At 41.0% G+C, this 24,309-nt stretch overlaps 1 protein-coding gene across 12 annotated transcripts in view; it reads right to left on the bottom strand.

The window, feature by feature from the left end:
• STAU1 (staufen double-stranded RNA binding protein 1) overlaps positions 1-23,484 on the bottom strand; it is a 56,823-nt gene extending 33,339 nt beyond the window's left edge. The window contains exons 1-5 of one of the 12 annotated variants that reach the window (XM_045082112.1): positions 23,168-23,484; positions 12,754-12,825; positions 5,826-6,114; positions 3,936-4,060; positions 716-872 (exon numbers count right to left, since the gene is read on the bottom strand). In XM_045082112.1, the coding sequence (XP_044938047.1) occupies positions 716-872; positions 3,936-4,060; positions 5,826-6,030 (487 nt within the window). In that variant the 5' untranslated portion in view covers positions 6,031-6,114; positions 12,754-12,825; positions 23,168-23,484. Of the gene's footprint in view, positions 1-715; positions 873-2,343; positions 2,423-3,935; positions 4,061-5,825; positions 6,117-12,753; positions 12,826-23,167 lie in introns of those variants that run through there. The other 11 variants (XM_045082108.1, XM_045082109.1, XM_045082111.1 and 8 more) reach the window with 11 other exon arrangements.
• Between the last annotated feature and the right edge of the window lie 825 nt (positions 23,485-24,309).

The raw sequence follows: 24,309 nt of genomic DNA, 5'->3' as shown, positions 1-24,309 counted from the left end.
CCTGCAGTAGAGAATGAATCTGAAACACCACAAAGAAATTAAAAGCAACAAGAAAGGTGTGGCCAAGAGCCCTCGGATTTCTTCCTGTGTCCAAAGGGCCCGGGACGGCCTGGTGTGCCTGACAGGTCAGAGCCGCTCCCACCCACCGAGGTACGTCAGTGGTTCCCAAGCGTTTATCAGACGCTCTTCTCTATTCGTCTTCTCCCAGCTTGGATCCCTTGTTTGAAGAGATATTATCTACTAAAAGTATTTAAGTAATAAATATTCAAGTTATTTTCTCATTCTGTTTAATGATCAGGAGACATGTACTGACAATCAGGGTTTCTGATCAACGTCTTATAACTGGTATTTCCACACAGGGTTGAAGTGATTCCAGCTAAGGCCTACATGCTTGGCAATCAGTACAACCCTATCGAGGAACAAAAGATATTTTCGCTAAGCTTTTCTGAAACCTTGAAAATTGTTTGGTAACACCCCCCACCTCTCAGGACCTTCTTTCCAGATCCTCAGGAGTCACAGGACCAGAGATTGGGAACCAATGCTTTAGATTTTGAGTATGGTTAAGGATTCTGAAAAGGTAAGCGTTTGCCACTGGTAGTGTAGAAACTGTGCTTTCAAAGTCAACAAGTTAGTTAAGAAAGAATTCATATACATACTGTACGGGTACCTCTAAACACACTTTTGAAAGGAACCTGTCTTGGCCCACGCATAATACCTGGATTCCTTCCTTCGCTACGAAAAGGGCGGACTATGGGTTTAGGAAATTTTGTTCCTTCCAAAGCTTTGGCAGCAGCTGTGTGCTGGGCTTTTTTAATACTAGTTCCTTCAGCTTCCCAGTGCTGATCTCCAAGTGTTAGCTGTACTGTAAACACCTACAAATGAAAATTGTGAGCTCTCAATTCATGATACCTGATGTTGACTACAGTATGTCACTTGGACCTTGAACATTTCTTAGGGCCTTGGTTTAAAAGGCCTGATCATTATCTTGGCAATTTATCCCTTCATCCCCATTTTTTGTTGTTTTTATAAACACCTATATATATATATATATATATATATACATATATATATATATATATATATACATACATATACATCATTGACCAGCATTGAATAGCATTCTATGACAAAACTATGCTTTGAAAAATGGGGGTAAGCACAGAGATTAAGCAATGTTTCCCTACATATTAAATATTAGACACTGATTATTTGGAAGTCATCCAAATAGAAACTGTCTTCCAACTATTTCTCATGGAAGAAATACAGCAAACTTGATTTAGACACATAGTAGTATCTCATATAAATTTAGACATTTGTTTTGATGTTCTCATGAATGTGTGGTCTCTTGTGTGAAAACACAATCCCAGAAGGACAAAAACTGGCATAAATTTGGGAACATCACCCAGGCTCTTAAAATGCTGCCTTCTACTTTCCTAAAACTTTATTATTCAGACACTCCCTCCACCTTCAGAAGAAAATCTGATCCACAGCAAGCAAAGATCTAGAAACGTTTCTGAACTCAAGGAGGCATCCGACACAGCAAATTCTGTCTTTAGCAAATGCTGACAATGGCAAGTCTCTTTTTTTTTAAGCATAAAGGTAACCCAAATACATATTCCATTCTTAAAATTAGGTTATGTTAATCCTATCAGAACTGAATTAATACTCGGTCAAAAAATATGACCCATCATACCACAGTGGTTCTCTAACTTTGGTGCTCATCCAGGAGGCCTGGTAAAATACACATGCCCAGGGATTTTGACTGAGGAGTAAGAGGGGAGACCGGAGCATATGTATCTTTAGTAAACTCCCCTCATCATTCCAACGTACGTGAAGTTTGAGACTCACTAGTGTGGAATTTAGCAAAACCAACTGGAGCTTTTATTTTTCTGCTTCTCTTTATCACTGACTAGCACCCTGTTGCATCTACAAATAATCTACGTAAGAAACGCTGATGTGAATACATCCACATCATCTGAAAATGTCCAGATCATTGAAACTGGGCACCTAAAGGGATGGGTGCGACTTGCCTTCACAGCCGATTTTTCTTGTAGGTCTTAACTTCAGGATTCCCCCAGTACACAGCTTCCACTAAAGGGGAAAAATTAAAAAATCCTCATCCCACTGAACCCTTAGGGGGTCCCCTGAATTAATGCTGCAGTTCACAAGGTTACTCATTTAGCACTAAGAGCACGGACTCAAACCCGCGGCTAGCCCGAGCAGCCAAAGAGCAGGTGCCCGCAGAGCTGAGCAATCCCCCGGGCAGTTCATGATCCTTTCATGGAAAGACACTGAGGGGAAAAAGCTAAAAAAACAAAGAGTTAATTTTATCAACAGTCTTGCCTTTCTCCAGCACTTTCCCCATCCGCGCTGTTGCCGCTCTGCTGCCTCCCACGTGGAGGGTTGGTAGCGAGGTTACAATCTAGGTTTTAATAGAATTAAAAGATATCACTCCACTGACTTTTTAAAGAGTCTAACAGTCACCTAGGAGGGAGTCACTTTTCCTCTTTCAGTAACTTGAAGATTAAAAAAAAAACGGGTGAGGGGCCAGTTACAGATTGAACACACAGCCAAATTACCTACAGTACCACTAAAGTTTAAATGATAAGTACATATTTCAAAAAATACCAAAACAGTTAATAAAGGGAATCCCAAAGTTAAGGTCCGCAAAAAAAATCCTGCAGCAGAAACAGAACAGTTATAGAAAATCACTAATTGCCTTCCAAAAGTAAAGAAACATTTCAAATATGATCATGCTTTAGAATGTTAAAACTAACTTCACCTGAGTAGAAATTTCTGTGTTTCTTAAATGCATAATGATAATGACTACCATTTCTGAAGCACTCACTAACTGCCAGGCACTGTGCTCCACACTTTTAACATACAGTCTCTCATTTAATTCTCACAGTAGGCCTATTTGGGTAGGTATTATCCCCATTTTACAGAAGAGACTGAGGTTCCAAAAAAAGTAGTAGCTTGCCCAAGGTCACATAGCTACAAGAAGCTGAGATTTACACCCAGATCTGTCTCACACCAAAGGGGACTCACCTAACCACACTTTGGTGCCTACTTAGGACTGTGGCTGATGTTACTTTTAGTCACACGAAATGGGAAACTTGATTCAAGGTTTGAGGTTTGCATGTCAAGAAAAATGAGGTATAAAGAGACCAATAACTCATCCTTAATTATATTATCTTTACTGCAAAGCTAGGATCAGAAATAGGAGATCCGATTCCTTCTCTCTGATACCATACCCTCTCTCACACTGCAGCTGCAAAGATAAAGCCAGATATACACACATTTAAGTTCCAAGATTTACATTAGCAGAGATATCAAACAAGCTTCAAAGACTGAGGTCCTGAATAAAAAATAGTAAAAATTTAAATTACAGTCAGTCTTCCATTCTCTAAGGTATGAGGAAAGGCAAGGATAAGTGAAATCAGAGACTACCCAAAGGACTCCCTCTGAGACTAATTTCTAACCCTCATCTTCAAACCTTTTACCTGGATTGCTAACAAGTGGCGGGATGGATTTCCTGTTCCCCTCCTCTCCCTGCCTGGTCTAAGGTACACGTGCAAACAAGCAGGAAAGGAGTCAGAGGCAGGCTATAGCCAGGAGGCCCAGAGCCTGGAAAATTCACAGGAAATCATTCACAGGTGCTTGGGAATTCTCTATTCAGAGTCCTAAACACAACCACACAATAACTGGAATTTTAAAAGCCATACATCCCCAAAAGAAGCATGTCTTTCCTTTGACCCATTCTGCAAGGATGAAGAGAAGTGACTTGCCAAAAATCTAGACTTTTGCATCTCTGGAAAACAGCCTCAGTGGTTGGAAAGTACATATTCTGAATCACAGCACCACTTGGAGCAACATAAAGACAGAAAACATTCCTGGTGGGTTATAAATGCACAAGCAGTATGGACAATATTTACCTTACAGTGAGCTGGACCTTGCTCACGCAAAAGCTTATACTCAGGCTGAATCTTGTTGAAACGGGCTAACTCATTCACAAGACACATTGGGGTTTTCTCTTTGGGGTGTGCCATGCTAGAAGGAACTGAAAAATAACGTCAGAGCAATAAAGTCAACTAGCAGTGTACAGTACTGCTGCTCTCCCGGGGATCAGAAGAGGGAACACAACGGTCTAAGGAGGCAGGGCAGCAGCGACGCTCAGCTGCAAACCGCGCTGGGCCACCTGCCTGAAGGCATGGCTGGGGTCTGCTCTGAACCGGCCCAAGCCAGGGACCCCAGGAGAGCATGTCTTCCAAAGAGAGAGAACCATGGCAGCAAGCAAGATTTGAAATCAGATGAAGCACGGTTATTATAACCAACCACGGGAACAACACCTCCGTTCTTGTGAGCCCAGACACACTCGTTACCACAAGAGCCGTCAGCCCGACCCTGTCGGTTATTGCACAAAGCTCAACGTGCCAATGCCATTTCTCAAACAACGACTGTCGTGTTCCACACGGCTACCTTCTCGTTCCTGGGGCATCCCCTAGTCTTATCTCCAGAGGCTGCCATCCTCAGACTTTATCTACTTCTGAGACTTACACAAGTTAAATAAAATGGCCTTGGCAGGCAGGAGTTTTACAAAGTGAGTAGGATGTGGATATAAGAATACATTAGAAGAAAATGCAATAAATCCCAAAGGACTGAAACAGTCTGTGACATTTCCTTTGAAGATGGTCTCCAACAGCAAATTTGGGGAAAACTGAACGTGCTGGGTATTATGACAAGTCAAGATGGCTCTCTGGTGAGCCGTCCAAGGAAGCCTCGAGGTAGGGTGAGAGATGCCATGCAGGTCAGAGGGGGAGAGCCAACACTCTAAGAACAGGTTTACAAAGTAAAGGAAATGAGAAATGGAGGAGGAAATGCAAGGGAAATTGTCAGGCACAAGGGGCTGAAAGAATTTGTTAGAAGGTGACTCTGCTATGGAGACACCCATGCTGGCACCCCATGTAATCGGTTTTGCCACTCTGGGGAAGGGTTGGGAAGCTGAATATTGTATTCAGGATTATTTATTTTTCAGGTGTTTCAAGTCTTTTCTCATCAACAAGCACATTTATTTATAAACTTTTTTTTCTAAACTAATCTCTGCACCCAATGTGGGGCTCGAACTTACAACCCCGAGATCAAGGGTCGCATGTTCTTCAGACTGAGCCAGCCACAAGCCCCATCAACGAACACATTTAGTTCATCTTTATTTTCCTAACAGTCAGATTTAAATGCTTCTGAACTTATTTCCTCTTCAAAAATCTGTGCTTCTTCATTCAATTTCTAATTGGTCCTCACTGTGATTTCTGAACTACCTCTGAAATCACAACTTAAACTTACTTGTTCAAAATAAAAATTAACAAATGCTAATGCACTCTCTTGCTTTCCGGTAAATACGGCTGTTCCCTTGCTTGGGATATAATCTTACAGACATTTAAAACAAGGGCTACAACATACAAGAATTCTTTGTCAGTTCTGGGAAATAATTTAAAAAGCAGAATTTTTCCATACAACAATACAAATCCAAAGTGGTATTTACTGTTCGATCCTTTCTGCCGGCCACCACTTTATAATAAGCTAGGTTTTATAGTTCAGTTTTCAATTCCCTTTCTTAACACTTTGAAATGATCTGTCAACTCAGGCTTCCGACAAACCAGTATACAACCGATGTTTTACATCTGGAATAAAGCAGCATGGGTGTAAATATTTTCTTCTGCTTTGTGAAGGTAATGTGAGAGCTCCCTACATCTCCAATCTACTTATCAGATCAAAAAACAGGGTAAGAAAACATTTGAAAAAGAAGACACTTGGATTCATACGCTTACCTGCAGCTGCACTGGTGGGTGTAAGAGATGCAGAGGGTAAAGCAGAGTTTTGAATAGGTCTACCTGCATTTTCAGAGGGCAGAGAGCTAGCAGTAGAAGGAATACTCATCAAAGGCTGGGAGAGAAGAGACTGGTTCTTGTTCAGTATTTGGCTCCCTGAGAGAGCAGCAGATGGGTTCTGAACTTGCACTTGAACTTGAGACATGGTCACTTTCAACAAAAGTGAACAACTGCAGGTAAACAGCTTTCAGTGCAGGTTAATTCAGTGCTATGAAGTCTAAAGTTCTACCTAAAAGTTGTAAGGGAAAGAAAATAAAAAGGTAAATTATAGAGGAGATATGTAATTGCCAATATTCAGTCAAAACTGGCATCACCTACTCAAGAATGAAAATAGTCCCATTGAGCTTGTAGCTCCGCTAATGTATTAGAGGTGGGTTTCCTCTCGGTACACAGTGAGGTCTCTGGCCTTGTGATTTTCTGATACTGCTTTTAAATGACTTGCAATACCCATCTGTTCTGCATTATTTCTTTTAAAAAGAGCATCAGTAGAGTTTAATGATATTCATGGTTGAATATTAAGAATTACAAACTACAGCCTATGTTCAAAATGGCCAATTAAAAAAATAGGAAGAGGCTTTCCATACTACATGGGATACAGTAAAGATTGCTGGCCTCGAAAGTATCATAAACTGAAAGCGCACTGGATTCCTGAGACCATTAATGGGTGAATGTCACCACTGTTTCCACCAAAGGGCCATGTGCTCATACGGGCACCCTTACAGTTTTCCTTTAGACTGACTGAAGAAAGACAGAAATTTCTCACTTTTGTTGTTTCTTTTTCCTTATGACAGTAAAAGATCTTTTTCCTATGAGGTTTGTTGAGATGCTCTCATTAGTTACATGCCCCAAACAAAATTTGCATCTACATCAACATGCAGGATCCTGAGAAATTATTTGAATAGTAAAGAACATTCTAGTGTTTTCATGATTAAAAGCGAAAGTGGAGAAGATGAAGAAGAGAGGAACAGATCGGACTGGTAATTTCACTGGTGCGGCTGGGGAGTGGAACCCAGGGAGCAGAGGAGACAGTTTACTTCATCTTCTAAGTTCCAAAGGCATTATTTCTAAATACACTTAAATTTCTTCATAAGTCAAAAATAAGGACAATTCTGCTTATGTTCAGGGTCATCCTTCAAAAAGCTGAAAATGTTTAAGCAAGTCAAGAGTAGCCCCAAAATAACCAATTGCAACAAAGAGTAGAGAAAGATAACCAAAACAGAAACCAGCAAACAAATCAGAAGCTCTATGACAGGGGCGCCTGGGTGGCTCAGGCATTAAGCACCTGCCTTTGGCTCAGGTCATGATCCCAGGGTCCTGGGATTGAACCCCACATCGGGCTCCCTGCTCAGCGGGAAGCCTGCTTCTCCCTCTCCCAATCCCCCTGCTTGTGCTCTCTCTCTCACTGTCTCTCTCCCTGTCAAATAAATAAATAAAATCCTAAAAAAAAAAAAGTTCTATGACAGAGTAATTGTTACTTAATTTTTGATAAAGTCTTAGAATAATTTTTAATTAACACTGGACCTTTAGAAAGAGATGAACGAACAGAGCAATTCAGCTGCTTGGGGAGTTCTGGCACACTTTCTCTTGCTGAGAGCAAAAAGAACTGCAAAACTAAAAACAACAACAACCCAAACACCTCAGCTCAAACATGACTTTGGTTAGAGAGACAGAGCATCACCTTATTCAGCAAAATCCCCCACACCTCAGTTGTTCCTTGTTCACTTCTGGAGTCAACACAAAGGAACAGTGGAGATCCACTAAAGACTAGATAACTGCCCTGGTGGACAAGTTGCCAACATCAGGAAACAACTCCAGAAATCAGCTAGGACCTTGTTTCATTGTTTTGATGTCCTTCAGCTGCCAAAATAGAAATATTTCTCTCTCAATGGCCCCCAAAACTTCCTATACTCCTCCTTCCCTCTCTTTCTAAATTGTCTTGAGGGCATTTTTCTACCCAAAAAAAAAAAAACCATTTACAGTGTACTCACAATTTCACATCACCAACCTCTAGTCGCAAGTCAAAAAATAAGCCAAAAATAAAGTGTCTGCCCCCAGGGCCTACCTGCATCCCTAAAGCAGCAACCCAATCTTGCCCTGGGAGCCTCTGAGAGTATGAGACTCAATGAATGAACTAAATTTAGAAAGGGTGGGGCTCAAAGAGATCTTTTTTGGCTAATGCTGCCTACAGCAGGCCCACAGCCAGCATTTCCAGTCACAGACATAAATACACAGATTTTCCAGAAGCTGAAAAGGGAACAAATGGCCTTTAATTAAGACTGCCCAAAAATGTTACCTTCAGTTCACCTGGAGTTATGTCTGTATAACTAGTTGAAACAAGTAGTTCAAAACTGCAAGTAAAGATTTTCTAAAACCCTAATAAGGCTGTACAGGTCTTTAAATTTCTAATGCTCACCATAAACCAATACCAAAATTCAACAAACAGTACCCATTAGCACATGAATGCTCCCATGTGTCTTTAAGCCTGAAAAGAGAATCTACTGCAGTGGTTCTCAAGAGGGAACAATTCAGTTCTTCAAAGACTGCTCTGGATACATTACTTGGTTGTTGCCAACTGGAGGATGGGAGGCAGGAGTTACTGCTACCTAGTGGACAGAGGAGCTATGGATGCTATTTTGAGTACACATATACAAACCCACAAAATAAAATCTCACTAGTAAGTAGCTTATATTCTTAGGAAAAGAAAATCCCCTTTTGATTTCAAAAGGCTGTAAAAAACTGGGGCTATTATTTCATCCAAACAGACAAAGAGAAGCAAGGCAGTTAATATAGTTATAAATGGGATAAAATATATTATTTACCCACATAACTTGAATAACAAATAAAGCTTCTCACTACTGCTATTTATAGAGTGCAGAGCAACATTCAGGGGAATCAGGGAATTCTGGAGATCCTACTTCTGTACAAATTTAGCACCTGTTGCTCAACAGTACTACCCTGTCCTGAAGATTAAATCCTTACCTGAAAATGTATCTTTTCTTCTGAGGCTATCTTTAAGGACTACTTGCCACCAGATAAGTTAGGGACTCCAAAGAGATTAAAATGATTTATCAGTCTTCTTAGAAATGAACAGTATTTTACACACAGTAAAATTAGGTGGAAAACTGAAAACACAAAGACCAGCTTTCCTTCGCAGCGGAAACAACGTGAACTGTTAAGCCTGTGCCGTGCCGCTATCTCCCTGCCTCCTGCCTCCAGTACAGGCGAGAGGGCTTTTGGTTTCTCTTATCTCTAGAGCTTTAGAAACCGACCTAGGAAAACATGTTCATCTTATTCTCAAATCCTCATATTTACATAGCATATATAAGCACTGGACCACAGAAGTGAGAGGACAGAGTTACAAATATATGTGTGTGTGTGTGTGTGTATACACACACACATTTTTTTTTAAAAGACTCCTAATTCCAAGTCCCAAGTTCGGCTTGTTGACACAAAAATCTTCTCATAAAAATAGTCTCACTTGGCTGGCAGCTTCTGTTTCACAAGCGTCACATACTTTTTAATGGGTTGTGGGAAGGGGAATACGGACACATGAATTCTACAAAAGCACTTTTTTTAAAGGTATTTTCTATGCCTAACATGGAGTCCAGTGTGGGACTCAAACTCATTACCCTGAGTTCAAGACCTGAGCTGAGATCGAGTTGAATGCTTAGCTAAATGAACCACCCAGGCACCCCTAAGCATTTTTTAAAATTATACATAATGTGTTAAGAAATGATCAGGCACAGGCGTGTCTGGGTGGCTTGGTCGACTAAGCGCCTAACTCTTGATTTTGGCTCAGGTCATAATCTCAGGGTCATGAGATCAAGCCCCACGTGGGCTCCACACTGGACATGGAGCCAGACTGAGATGCTCTCTCCCTCTCCCCACTCTTGAGAGGGCTTGCTGTCTCCCTTTCTCACCAGAAAAGATAATCTGCAAAAGTGATGAGACAAAAATGCAAATTTCTCACTCAGCGGTGATCTACCAAGACTAGGGCATACTGAGTGCACCATTTGAGTGATCTGTTTAATAAACAAAAAGATAGATTCTTCTAGAAATAGTTTACAGAACTATCTGCAAGAGTGCTTAGTCTTATTCACTTTCAGCTAACAGATGTTAAATCTCTGTAATATGAAACAACTACTTCAGCAATTATAGAAAAACATCATTTTTAGTATCTAATTTGTAACTAGAGTTATACATGACTTATAATGAAGTAGCTATACTTTTGTGTTCAACACATCATTCCCCTTTGCAGTAAGTGATGATATGTTAGAAAGAAAGAAAGAAAGAGAGAGAGAGAGAGAGAAAAAAAGGAGAAAAGAAGTCACCCCAATTCTGGACAAGCTAAGATAGCCACATCAAATCTTGTCCTCCATCAAATCTTACGTAGCTTGGGTACACAGACACAAGAGCACTCTAGTTCCTTGCCAGTATAAAGCATCAGCTGTATGAAAAGCAATTTCAGGACAGTATATTCATTCAACATTCAACAAAAATTTATTAAGCATCTACTACATGTGAAACCTCGTATGGCACGTTGTACATTCTCAAGTGCTAGAAAAAAATCTATTTGTTAAACTTTTCCTCAAAGACACAAAAAGAGATCTGTAAGCAACCAAATGTAAAGCTATTAATCTGTTCTCTAGGTTTCAAGAGGCTTCTCTCTCAGAGAAACTTTGTCACCAACAATAAAAAAGCTAAGGAATAAACCATATTTCCTATAATAGCCTTGAAATACACCTAAAATACCCACATCATTCCTTTACATTCAACAGTTACTTCTAAGACCCTTTTTGGACACATCTTTCTGGTTGCAATGTGGTTTTATGTTTTCTACAATCAAACTCACCCCGTGCCCACAATCACCACCACACCTCCCTACCTTCACCCCCGCCCAGCACCCATCATCCTGGCTCTGATCCCCAGAACAGCAATTCATTGACTCCAAACATTATCTAAACACCCGTAAGCGGGGTAGCCACAAATACAGAAACATGGCAATCACTATACTCCTACATAACCATTTCGAAATAACAATGGCAACGTCAAGCAAATAATATCCAACAGCAAGCCCATACATCTAATTACCCCAAAATAAAAAAGGTTTTTAAAAAAGAAATATGGTCAAACTTCTTAAGATAGAGGGAAAAGCAAAACAAAAAGATTACTATGTACTTGGTGTTCAAAAGAAAGACGGGACAAGTAGCCCTGAGGAGGCACAATCACTTGTAAGACAATAAAATCATCCAAAAATAATGCCTGCAAACAACCCAGGCTGCTTGAGATCTTTGCATCCAAGTGACTGAATGTGGCCCCTGTCTCACACCTGGCTCAGTGCCAAGTGGGCAATGGGAGATTTTCTTTCCACACAAATGGAACCACTGGGTGGTCCATTTAAAGAAAAACTTCCTAAAAGAGAATTCATTATTAATTGTTCATCCTGGAAAAACCATCACACCAAACTGTATACTAAAGTGAAAAAACTTCACCTCTGCAGCCTAATGAGCTGCAAACCTTACTTGCTTTTCTTGAACTGCGACCTTAACCAAGCTCTCTTCTTCCATTCCCTAGGAGGAAATCTTAAAAATAACTAAAGTCAAACACATATTATTTTTTGTTAACATGGAAGTGTTTTTAAAATCTAAACTTATAAAAATACAGAGAAATATCTTAAACCAACTAAAATGAGTGACTATTCATAGCAGCACTGTGTAACTGATTCTTAAATAAGGGGCTTAGTTCAACGTAACAGTTAACTGGCGTTTCCTTTCAGAAAAAGGAAATTGTACTCTGTAACCATGTGCCATCTACCTAGAAACACAACTGCATCTACCATCATCTTCATGCAAAACAGACTAGAGCCAAGACCCAGTTTCTAAGAAACCAGCCTTGCTGCTAAGTAGCATCCAACAATGTTAAATCAGATTAAACTTCTGAGTTGAGGCTTTTAGTTCTACTCCCAAACCAGACGCAATTATCTATCCAATTCTTGGCAGGCAGTGGACTGCCTCAGTGGACTGCCTCAGTATCCCCAGAACACTCTGTAAAAGGCTGTAAAGCAAAGCCTCAGCTGTAGCAGTCACAGAGCTAAAATAGTGAAGAAATCCTGAGGCTTGGTATGGTAACAGTTTATTCCTTTGAAAAGAAAAGCACTAAATAAACCCAGTGTAAGCCCATTCATTGAGCCTGGTACAACTTCTCTGATTCCTTATGCTTTGGTTTCCTTATTCCCAAAGAAAGTTGGGTTTGAGCTGTCCACTACTCACTACCTCCGTGATGGTATGGTGCTGCGCTTTCAGCTCTCAGAGGGGATGTGCTACGACACAGGCAGTAATGGCAGATGCAGTGTATTCTGCAGTGCCTTGTGTAAAACTGTAAAACCCTCAACTCTTAAAAAACATTTGGTCTAGATGATCACAAGCAGCCAGCAGTAAATGGAACTGATTCATACCCCTATCTTATGACAGAAAACAATGTTGGATTATTTCCACAAGTTTGAAAACCAAGTTTCACATAAACAATCTGAGAAATCAAAGGCAACCTACAAAAGCTGCTGTGAGCAAGATACTTACCAACCAAGTTATGTCTAATGACAACTCTAGTGGCCAATTTTCACGTCTCGACATTTCAAGTACACGGCAGTGCTGGCTAAAGGGTTTTACATTCTTGCCAACAACCTTCCTTCCCTGCATTTACTTTCTAATTAAATCTCAAGAGTAAAAAGAAATTCAGACTGCATACAATTTCTTCTATTTCTCTAACATTCCAGCCAGAAGTAAAAGTAATTTTCCATACAAGTCATTCAAGAATTCAAAAATAACAGATTATGAACAGGTTTGAAATTACAGAGCCAAATTATGTGTACCTTTAAAAAGAAGTGCTCCAGGAATAATGCTGTTTTGGTTCGGTTCTGAGAGGTTATGTGGTTAGGAAACTCCTAGAAAATAAGAAACAATAATTTACTAGAGTAGATAATTTCTGACAATGAAGATATATACTGCTCAAGTTTTGGGGAAACCTAGGCTTTACAAGTAGGGAGGTTTCTGAAAACACGCGGTCAGGGCTTGAAGCAGCACACTGTGTAGCATCCACGTAAGACACAAATGCCTGGGAACTGGGTAGAGTACTTGTGGAGATATGACCACAAGAGAGAGATGAATACCCTGAAACTAATTTTAAAGAAAGAAACTGGGCATCATACACGGTCTGATCACACAAATGGTTTTTAAACTTACATGGTTTTTCCCTCATTTAACTACCAGTTAAATATTTTATTCATAAATGTCCTTACCATATACTTGGTCATGCAAATACAACTGCATGGGAAAATTTACACAGTATAAAATTTACATTTATATTTATAAAATTTACAGTATAAAATGTACTTTATACACAAACATTCTTATATTAAATTACAAAATACAAAAAGCACATTACCTCTAGTAAATCCAAACCATAATCATTCTTTAGAACTGGATTTCAGGCGACATTAGAGTTTAATTCTCAAACTCCCAGATCTGATTTATCTAGAGTTATCTTCCTTTTCAAAGGGTAGTACGGGTGATCCTTGAACAATGCAGGGGTTAGAGCTGCTAGCCCCCCGACCCCACACAGTCAAAAATCCATGTATAACTTTTCACTCCCCAAAGACTTCATCACCTATAGCCTAGCTGGCAACCGGAAGCCTCATCAATAACATAAACAGTCGATTAACACACATTTTATGTTATATGTATTATATACAATATTCTTTCAATAAAACTAGAGAAAAGAAAATATTAACAAAATCACAAAGAGAAAACACATATACAATACTGTACTGTATTTATAAAAGAAATCCGCATATAAATGGACACACGCGGGGCACCTGGGTGGCTCAGTGGGTTAAAGCCTCTGCCTTCGGCTCAGGTCATGATCCCAGGGTCCTGAGATCAAGCCCCGCATCGGGTTCTCTGTTCAGCAGGGAGCCTGCTTACCTTCCTCTCTCTCTGCCTGCCTCTCTGCCTACTTGTGATCTCTATCAAATAAATAAATAAATATCTTTAAAAAAAAAAAAATAAATAAATGGACACACGCAATTCAAACCAACATTGCTCACAGGTCAACTGTAGTCAGTAACAAAGACGATTCGTTCGTTACCTTGAGATGCCTTTTGCATTTTTAACAACATAATTTAACTTATTTCAATTTCTCACTGTTACTGTGACTTAGAAGATAAAAGTAGCTGTTCGTTGTCCAAACAATTTCAGAAATAAAACAATACACTCTAATTTGTTTCACGGTGTTTTAAACTCGAGTCCTTCTTGTAAACAGTATACTAATAACTTCCCAGTCTAGAAGTCTGTTGCTCCATAATCTCACCCATTCACAAGACTAGCATGAATGGAACCTGGAAAAGGCCTCTGAGCAGCCCAACGACATTTCTAAGACCACCTAGGACAGCTCATGCCTTCTACTCTTAGGGGCTTCTGTCAATTTAAGTCCCTCTGTGCTGAACAATTATGGAAGGTTTGGGTATCTACGTTTTTTTAGCCCAACCCAGAGGCTTAAAAAATTATAATATAATAAATAAATAAATTAAGAATGGAAAAAGGGAGCTGCTCGAGTCAGACAATGACAACAGTAAGAAACAACCACAAACAACTTTACAGCAAAGGAAAAAGGAAGAGGGGAGAAATACGGCAGCTTGTAACCACCTGGATTTTAGACATCTTCACACAAAACAAGGATAGCTGACACTCATATACACATTCACCTCCCCTGACCCAACGCAGTTCCTGAAACCCCCCAACCATTTTCAAAGGATAATCTAAAGCCATTATGATTATTACCAGGGTAGCTACATAGCACTTATTTTCTCCAAGCAGTGGTAAAGACATACTGGGGGTTATGCCTAACTCCTTTAGTTTCCCACTCAAGAAAACATATTAGAATGCAAAAGATGAATTACATTCATTGCTGTATTCATTCAACAAATAATTTCTGAACACCTACTACTTGCAGGCAGTATTTTAGACTCTAGGGAGAATGCAGTGCACAAGTAAGATACAGTCCCTGTCCTTGCGGAATTCACGCTAATACAAGAATACCCTTGAACCTAACACAAATTTAAGTAAATAATTCACAGTGGCATTTTAACTCATAGTAACATAACTAAAGAAGACACATAAGAACAGAAAGACCCCTTGGCGGCAAAATGCTGATTTAGGATAAGGGCAAACCAGCTAGCATAGGGCTGTCTGGTTATGGTAGAGAAAAGCCTTGGCTGGAGATCTGAGTTTGGGTCCAACTCTGGTGCTGAGCTGAATAATAAATGTTTTATTCAATATGTTAAGAGGCTTCAACCTTTTATTGTATTAAATGGAGTCACTGCCACCAATTTCATATGATTAATAAAATATTAACTGTACTGCTTGAATGGATTAGCTGGTAATACAGGTGAAATGCTTGCAAAGCAGAATATTTCATATCAAAGTTCGCTGTTAGATGTCACTTTCTTAGGGTATACTATAACTGGTTTTATAAAATAACATAAATCATGTCCAAAACACACTATTTAAGAAAGAAAAAAACAGCAAAATTAGGAAGAACTTTATCCAAAAAATGTTTACTTTATTCTTTATGTTTGGTGCTTAAACAGGTAAATTCTGTTAAGAGGGAAATCAGTACCCAGCAGTAGTTATGCTCTAAATGTTCCAGACCGCAAAGGTTCACTATACTACAAACAAAAAGGGAATTTAGTTACCTAATTCTATTTGACTGTCATCTAGGTGAAGGGTCAAAAAGCTTCAGTGAGCAGGTTGGTTAAATTGTGCAACAAAGAACATAAGCCTGCAGGCATAATCAGACTTATCATTACATATAAATTATCTTCTTTCTGACAGAGGAAAGGACTGCCTAGCATTTTGTACAAAATCACAATGACATCAGCAGACAATGGCCCTGTTTGTATCAGGGTGGAATCTGCAAGACTAGAAAATTCATGCCTCAGTTAATTTTAATTTATAAAAAGTATGGACTTCAAAAAGTAAAACTGGGAGAGAATCAGCCAAGATCTGGTTAGATCTAAAAGCTCGTGCCTGAGGGCAGCCAATATAGACAATAAGAAGCAGAATGTGCTCACTTCACCCCCAGAAAAGACATATTTCCGACACCTTTTCATGGTTAATGAAATGTATGTATGTATGTCATTCCAGACGACACAGTCACCTCCGTTAAGGTTAAAACACAGAATGGAAACTTACACACCATCTCATGAAAACCCCAAATCCAATGGGCAGGCTTAATTTCACTGATCTAACCTTTTATTTGTTTGGTTTTTTTAGATTTTATTCATTTATTTGAGAGAGCGCGCACTCATGAGCATGAGAGGGGGAGGGGCAGAGGGAGCAGACACACACACACACACCCCCGGCCAAGCAAAGAGCCTGATAAGGGACTCGATCCCAGGACTCCAGGATCATGGCCTGAACTGAAGGCAGTCGCTCAAACAACTGAGCCACTCAGGCACCCCTTTTATTTGTTTTTTATTTTATTTTAATTTTTAAAAGATTTTTATGTATTTGACAGAGAGAGACAGCCGGAGAGGGAACACGAGCAGGGGGAGTGGGAGAAGGAGAAGCAGACTTCTGGCAGAGCAGGGAGCTCGACATGGGGCTCGATCCCAGGACCCTGGGTCACAACCTGAGCCAAAGGCAGACACTTAAGGACTGAACGACCCAGGTACCTGCACTGATCCAGCCTTTTAAAACTAGCCATTAAGAGAGGACTACTGCCTGGGTGGAGAACCAAAGAGGCTTCCTATTCAGGTGAACACTGATTCAAAGAAAGCAAAAAAGAAAATGTTCAGGAGGCAGTTTAATACCAAACTGAAAGTTACATGAAATATTTCCAATATCATCAGCCAGCAAACGGGTGTTAGACACTGCTGGGAGGCAAAGAGGGCAATAACCACGGAGTCCTATAAAGTCAACTGCAAGTTTAGTGAATGCATATCCAACAGCGGAATATTAAAATTGTGAAGAAACTAATTTTCTTAACAACCTTGTATATAGTTTATAAATCATTTTTAACAAACTTCATGAAGAATTATAGCAACAATTTAGAGGAAAGCCTCCTACAACACACAGGCTATTGAAGTATCCTCCGCCCCATTTACTTCTAAATAGTACCCCCCCACACAAAAAACCTTTGAGTCAACCTACAAGTTTTAATGCGGCTGTAGCAATCACAACAAAATTACCCTGTTAAGTCTATTTCACGGGAATGATGAGTAGAGTTCATTTTAAAAACATATTACTGAAATAGACTTTTTTCCAAATTGGTCTGATGTTCTAGTAAACAAAAAATTATCCTAGCTAAGATGAAGCACTGGTGACACACAGAAAAAAAAATGCCCTAGACAAAAAGCATTTGAGCATAATTAGAGACGAAGTATGGTTCAGTGGAAAGAGCTCAGGACCCCACTCCAGTTACCTGGTCTCCCAGACACGCCTCAGTATCCATGGCCACTATAAACTGACATCGACAGAGACATTTTCCAGTATTAGAAACACAACATAAAGCGTCTACTTCAACTCTTAGCACCAAGGAAGAGCTCGCTGAACAGCAGCTTTTACATCATTAGATAAATTCAATCTGACCCTTCAGATTCCTTTCCTGCATCAAGTAACCCTCACCCTGTAATCCTAACCTACCTAGCACATGTTAAGAGCTCAATAAATAGTACCAAGTATTATTATCAGCAAATTTACTAATCCTGTCCTCAGCCACATAAACATCTATAAATATAAACTTATAGCTACACACCACTTGTAAAAAACATTTTAAATGGGAACAGAGAACATGCTTACTAAAATCAACCCACTCACTGGGCAACCAGTTCCAAAGCTATATCAACTACAGAGACAATCCAATGAACAGTTTCCATTTAGGCAAAGACCCCATGGCACTTAAATTTTTTTTTAGAGTTTGTAGTCTGGTAGACATAACAAAAATCTTCAGAACAGTTATGACCTCTGTATCATATTATAATAAAATAGCCTGGTTTGCTTCATTACTGTTATAAACTCACAAAGTCATCACACTTTTCCTCTAAATTAGATTCCAGATTAAACAGAAGCAGATGGGCTACAAATTTAATATTCATAAGACTAATTTTTAATCGAAAGCAAATACCTTCTTGGATAGATTTTCCTACTTCTGCTTTCAGTAAATATACTTTGAAGGAGTCCCCTGAAAATACTCCTTTAACAAATAAATGAACATTACAGAAAATATAAATTAAGTCTGCAGAGAATTTGTTTCTACTTCCTCTTATCTAGAGAATATAAATCACTTTTACATCAACCTTATTCACTACTTTGGGAATGTACATATTTTAAAAATTAAGCTCTTTGCAGTAATTTCCTCATTTTACCATTTTTTAAGTAACAATTTTCTTTGGTAAGGTTTTCTAGTTCAGAGCATTTAACTGTCAGCAAAACAGATCTCCAAGCCAACCATCCAGTAGTATTTGTTAAGATCAACATAGCTATATATTTGTAATCCTATTATCTCTTTAGTAGGTGAGAACAAAGGATTTGGCCAACATTATTCCAGCTTTGTAATACTTGATTTATACATAAGCACACGCTGTTGCAAAAGTTCATTAAACATTTCTTCAAAAAAGCAAAAAGTTCTGGAGTCAAAGCAAAATTGGAAACAAAAATCCACAAAGCCCTTGGCTTTTAAAGGTCTAGAAACACCTTACAGAGCTGCCTCAATTTAAAATTCACTGTGGTGGCTATGTATGCTCAAGTATTTAGTGTGCTGATGCTGCAATTTATTTTGAAATGTACTGAAAAATAAAATGGATTAATGAATTCAAAGAGACAGACAAATGGAACAGACATGATAAAACAAATAGAGTCAAATGTCAACGGCAGAAAGCAGGTGGTAGATAAAGAGGCATATTGTCAAATTCTTTAAACTTTTGTTATATGTTTAAAATTTTCATAATAAAATGTCAGAGAAAAATAAGGATAGCAAATAACATGTCTTCTAGCTCAATCTCTAACTCGTAAATTATACTTTAAGGAACGGAATAAATGCTTAATCTTGATTTTAATAAGGTTTTATTTAAGGAAAAGCTTAGCGAAAATTATACCAGAAGGATGTTAGCTAAAAAGGTCTCAGTCACCAAAAGTTTACAATTTAAAACAACCTGTTACAGGTTTAGAGTGAACCAAAAGGTCTAGTGTGAAACAAAAATCTGTCATAAAATTTTCTAGGGGCGCCTGGGTGGCTCAGTGGGTTAAAGCCTCTGCCTTTGGCTCAGGTCATGATCCCAGAGTCCTGGGATGGAGCTCCACATCGAGCTCCACATCTGGCTTTCTGCTCCACGGGGAGCCTGCTTCCTCTTCTCTCTCTCTGCCTGCCTCTCTGCCTGCTTGTGATCTCTGTCTGTCAAATAAATAAATAAAATCTTTAAAAAAAAAAAAAATTCTCTAAACATTTCTGAACGCTCCAGAATCCCATTCTGAGAGAAAGAAAGCAACCTCAAAAGCTCTCGTTTTTTTTTTTTTAAAGATTTTATTTATTTATTTGACAGACAGAGATCACAAGCAGGCAGAGAGGCAGGCAGAGAGAGAGAGAGAGAGGGAAGCAAGCTTCCTGCGGAGCAGGGAGGCCTATGCGGGGCTCGATCCCAGGACCCTGAGATCATGACCCGAGCCAAAGGCAGCAGCCTAAACCACTGAGCCACCCAGGTGCCCCAAAAGCTCTCATTTGAGGGGGAAGAATTTACATTTCCCCAAACTGAGCACTTCTGTGCCACTAAATATGACAGCCAATAAGACAATCCAGTGTGGAGGCTCATAAAAACAAGGTCCCTGGAATTGACTTATGACATCCAACGAGAAGATGCCTTTTTCATGAAAGTTTCATTTTTATGCTGGTGAATTTCACTTTCACTCCATCCAGTAAAAGGGCAAAAGAGAGAAAGTTGCCCTGCAGACTGAGAGCCACTCTGTGCTTCCTATATTAAATATCTTCCTTGTCTTACTGAGGGGAGACTGGATGAAACAGCACAGTACAGGCCACCGTTTAACGATTACACTCAGAATAATGTTAATGGATAAGACTTCAGAAACGAGGGGGGAAAGTTCTATGAGTCATTCTCATTTCTAAACTTAAAATAATCTGTATATAAATGGGTTTTCTGGCTGGATCTTAAAAGAGAGCAATTTAGTCTGAACAAACTGTATTTATTGTAACAATTCCAAATACTTAAAAAGGTTTGACTTTAAGCCTCTTGGGAAGCACCAAGCATTTTTTTAAATAAAGCACATTTTGTGGTCTTTCTTAGATACCAGTTTTTTTTTTCTAATTTTAAGAGGTATGCACATCCCTCTCCAACTCCCAGATTGTAGTAAAACACAACATACATTTTCACTACACCTGATCAAGCACAAAAGTAACCCTACAACTGAAATTACAATAATCTAAAAGCAAATTACAGTTGTCGAAAAGATGTAAACAGTACATGACCAACAATATGAAAATTAAGTAACAGTGACAAATGTAATACTCCTCTCAACTTCAATTCTAGCAAAAATCTATTTTCAGACAAGATAGAAAAACATGAGCATCTAGGTTCTGAAATTCATTCATACTTACTGAACATAATTCTACAAGAGTTTTGAAATCAAACATCCTTTATTTAATTCTTAACCTAACGTGATAGCAGCATATTTACACAACTACCATAAAGAAACTTTGAAGGTTTCATTAAGAACTATTAACTGCAGTTTAACTTTGACACACAGTTATTCTCCATTATAAGTGGTTTAACAGGTAGGTCTCCACCAAAACAGGCTTAGGGACATCTGTATTTCCGATTCCTTTTCGGTTATAGCCACTAACAGCTCAAGAACTGTTGCTTTTGTACACAAAAAAAGCAAGGCAATATTCTGGATATGACTGAGTGGGATAAGCACTGAACCAAGAGCTAATGCGGCGGCTCATTTTTTTTTCTGCTGTAGAATAATTGTGTAAACAGAGATGAGAAGACCAATAAACAAAATGAGAACTATGATTCCACTAAAAGTAAATTTTGTGACCTATTAACAGTCTGGGATAACCTTGTAAAATTATATGATGTTTAGGATTTATTTCAAAATAACCCAGTTTCGGGTAGGAGGTACCTCATGAAACAAGATGACCTTGGCTACAAGTTAATTATTGTCAAAGCTAAGTGACCAATCCATGGGGGTTCTCTACAGTTATCCAATTTTTCCATGTTTTCCATAATAAAGGTTTTTTTTAAAAAAGTTATCGACTGCAATATTAAAACATCATTTCCCCAACACTACAATTTTCCGTGTGGCAGAAGACATGCTGTTGTACAGCTATTAGGCGTTTTTGAAGAGTCATCCAAACAAAGATTTTAAACTAGAAATGACGGTAAGACTGTCAGAAAATTATAGGAAAATATCAAAAACAGTCCAATTCACATTACATGTTACTGAGAGACAGGTGTAAATCGAACCAGCTTTAAATTCGTAAAGAAATTTACTACCTGGAACAACTCTGCCATGCAAGAGGCTCATTCAGTTGCGCGCGTGCACACGCACGCGCACACACGCACACACGCGCACACACGCGCGCGCACACACACACACACACACACACACTACTTTTTTGTAAATCTGGTCCCCCATGAGTTGCATTTCCTTAAGGAAAGGTACACACATACAACTAAGTAAAGAATTAAAAGAAATTCAGTCTCTTTAAATAAAGTTGCTGTTTTAAAAATCCCACCTGTCACCAGGAGAACGGAAACTGCTCCCTCTACAATCCAACTGTATTTTTAGTTTTTACTTCAACAAGCAGCAACGTAATTTATATTTGGTAAGCACACTGATTCCTGAAAGGCCAAGATCAATCAAAAACCCGGATTAACTCTCTTTCCACCACCCTCTAAACAATTAAAGCTACAAGCAGAAGGGAAAGTGACCTTAAAAACGTCCCCACAGCCAGAGAACAGAGGCAGAACAGACTGAAGCACACATCTTCGCCGGAACAGAAGAAAACTTCCACATAAGCAATACTGCAACACGGAGGTGGGGCAAGGGCTTAAAAGGAAACTCGGCCAACAGGGACGGAGGGAATAAAAGCAAAGCTGCAGTGAAAAAAAGTTAGAAGTTAGAGATGTAACGCAAGAAAGGACAGACATACTTTTTGCCAGCTTCGTACATCGCCCCCTCCAGAGCCTGACACACGGAGCAAGTGCTCCAGAAAGGTTTGCTGAACTCAAGGAAAGCTTCTGCCAGCAACTTTCCCAGAAATGAAATGACAACAAGAAGCCGGATGATGCCAGGGGAAGGGGAAAAAATTAAAAAAAAAAAAGGACAGGTTGCTCACACGGAGGGAGCTGGTGAAAATCTTGTAGCTGGCTCAGCGCAGGAGATGGAAATAACAGCATCTTTTACAGACTGCCCACTTCCAGAGTGTCCCAATTAAACGGACGCCCCTTTCAGATGTTAACAACCCAAAACAAAGCCCGGCGCTGGCGGTGGGCGAGCTACGCATTTCTGCCTCAAAGAAAACCCAAACGGGTAGGTAGGTCAACTTCTATCCCACTTGACCCACTAAGTTATACCTTAATATCACGCTAATAAATTATGCAGACGGTTTATTGGGACACGCTGTGGGTCTGGCACTCTGATAAGCGCTTCACACGCCCCATTTCACGGAACCTTAACAGCCTGAAGCGGCAGGAACCGCATTAGCCCCCCCCCCCTTTTTTTTTTCTCCCACCAGGACACAAAGAGTTTAAGTGACTTGCTTAAGGGAGTAGCGCGGGGATTTGTACCCGTGCTGGACACCTGGGCTGTGTTCGTAACCACTACGCTCCAGATGTGACTGCGATTTAGACGCTCCGGGTAGCAGGGACTCGAAGCGGGGACCCCCACGCCACCCCCCGCCCCAGGCATAACTTCAGCATCCCCCCCCCCCGCACGAGGAGGAATTAGGAAAGGCGCCGTGGCACCTGTTTCCGGCCCCAGCAAGGGGTGGAGGAGCTGGAGCTCCTGGGGTCCAGGCCGCGGGGCGCCAGAGGCGGGGGGCGCGGGAGGACCCGCCTCCTCCGGGAAGGCCCCGCGGGCGGGACAGAGGCCCGGGGAAGAAGGCCAGGCGCGCGGGCCCGCCGAGGCCTAGGCCCCACCCGCCGCCCCCCTCCCCACGGCCGCGGCGCCCGCGCGGGCCCCGCCAGGCCGGGCCCGGCCCGGCCGCCTCACCTGGCTGCTGCCCCGAGCTCGTCCCCCGGCCGGCGGTCCTGGGCGGCGACGGCGGCGGCGGGGGCGGCGAAGAGGGGAAGGAGGAAGGAAGAAGGGAGAGGAGGAAGGGAACGGCGGAGGGAAAAGGCGGAGTGGCCGCTGAGGAGGCGGGCGCCGCCGGGCCGGGGGGAGGGGGGTCAGAGGAAGGGGGAGCCGAGCCAGACGCGGCGGCAGCGGGCGCAAACGCTGAAGAGCCGCTCCGGCGCCCGCAGCCCGGCAGGAAGTGACGGGGGAGGGGCCTGCGCCCGCCCCCGGCCCCCGCCCGCCTCCATACCCGGCCCCACCCCCCACCCGCGGCCCGAACCACAAGTCCCGGCGGGCGCTGCGATGGCGCCCGCTCTCGCAAGGCACTCCGGGAGGCTGGCGGGCTGGAACCCGGTCTAGCCTAGATCGCGTCGGCCCGTCCTGGCCCCCGGGGCCTGCTGGGAATTGTAGTTCTGCTGGGAGTTGAGAGCTTCCCGGGGACCCGCAACGAGGCTGAGCGGGACTTCTTAACTCCGCCCCCCTCCCGTCGTTCTTCCCGTTTTCCTCGCTGTCCTTCCTTTTCTCCCGCCTCCGTGCCTTCTTTCGCTCCTTCCCCTAGTTTCTTCTTCCGTGTTTATTAAATGCCTGCTATGTGCAGGCTACTGCTCCGAGAGTTGAGAATATAGAAGAGAACAGACAAAAAAAAATCCCTGCCTTCATAGAGCTTATGTTCTAGTGAGGGTGAAGCACATAATAAAATCAGTAATTTTTACAGTCAGTTTAAGGGCGAGGAGTGCCAGGTTGCTGTTTCTTTCACCCAGCTCTGGATAAACTCAGTGGTTTTAGCAGCACGCTTATAGGGGGGTGGGCTTTAATGGTGGAGAATTTTGGACCTCCAGAATCACACTCAGCAAAGAAAAATGCGCGCATTGTGGGAGGTCCAGGAAACAGTGAGTGACGGGAAGAGCTGTAGATGCCCAGGCGTTCCCTTTGCTGCTCACTCTGGGACTACTTCCCCACTCTTTAGAAATGGTTGGGGTTTTTTTTCTCTCTCTCTCTCTGCCTTTTTTTTTTTTTTCCAGTATCTTTCAACTAGCTATTGCTCTTTCTTGCCAAGGCAAGGCAGTTTAATTTGCCTA

Source organism: Mustela putorius, unplaced genomic scaffold, assembly GCF_011764305.1.
Source record: "Mustela putorius furo isolate JIRA1106 unplaced genomic scaffold, ASM1176430v1.1 tig00000592_pilon_pilon_pilon, whole genome shotgun sequence".
NCBI classification, from domain to species: Eukaryota; Metazoa; Chordata; class Mammalia; order Carnivora; family Mustelidae; genus Mustela; species Mustela putorius.
Note: the sequence above shows the minus strand (reverse complement) of the source record. Positions and strands in the feature narration are given on the sequence as shown.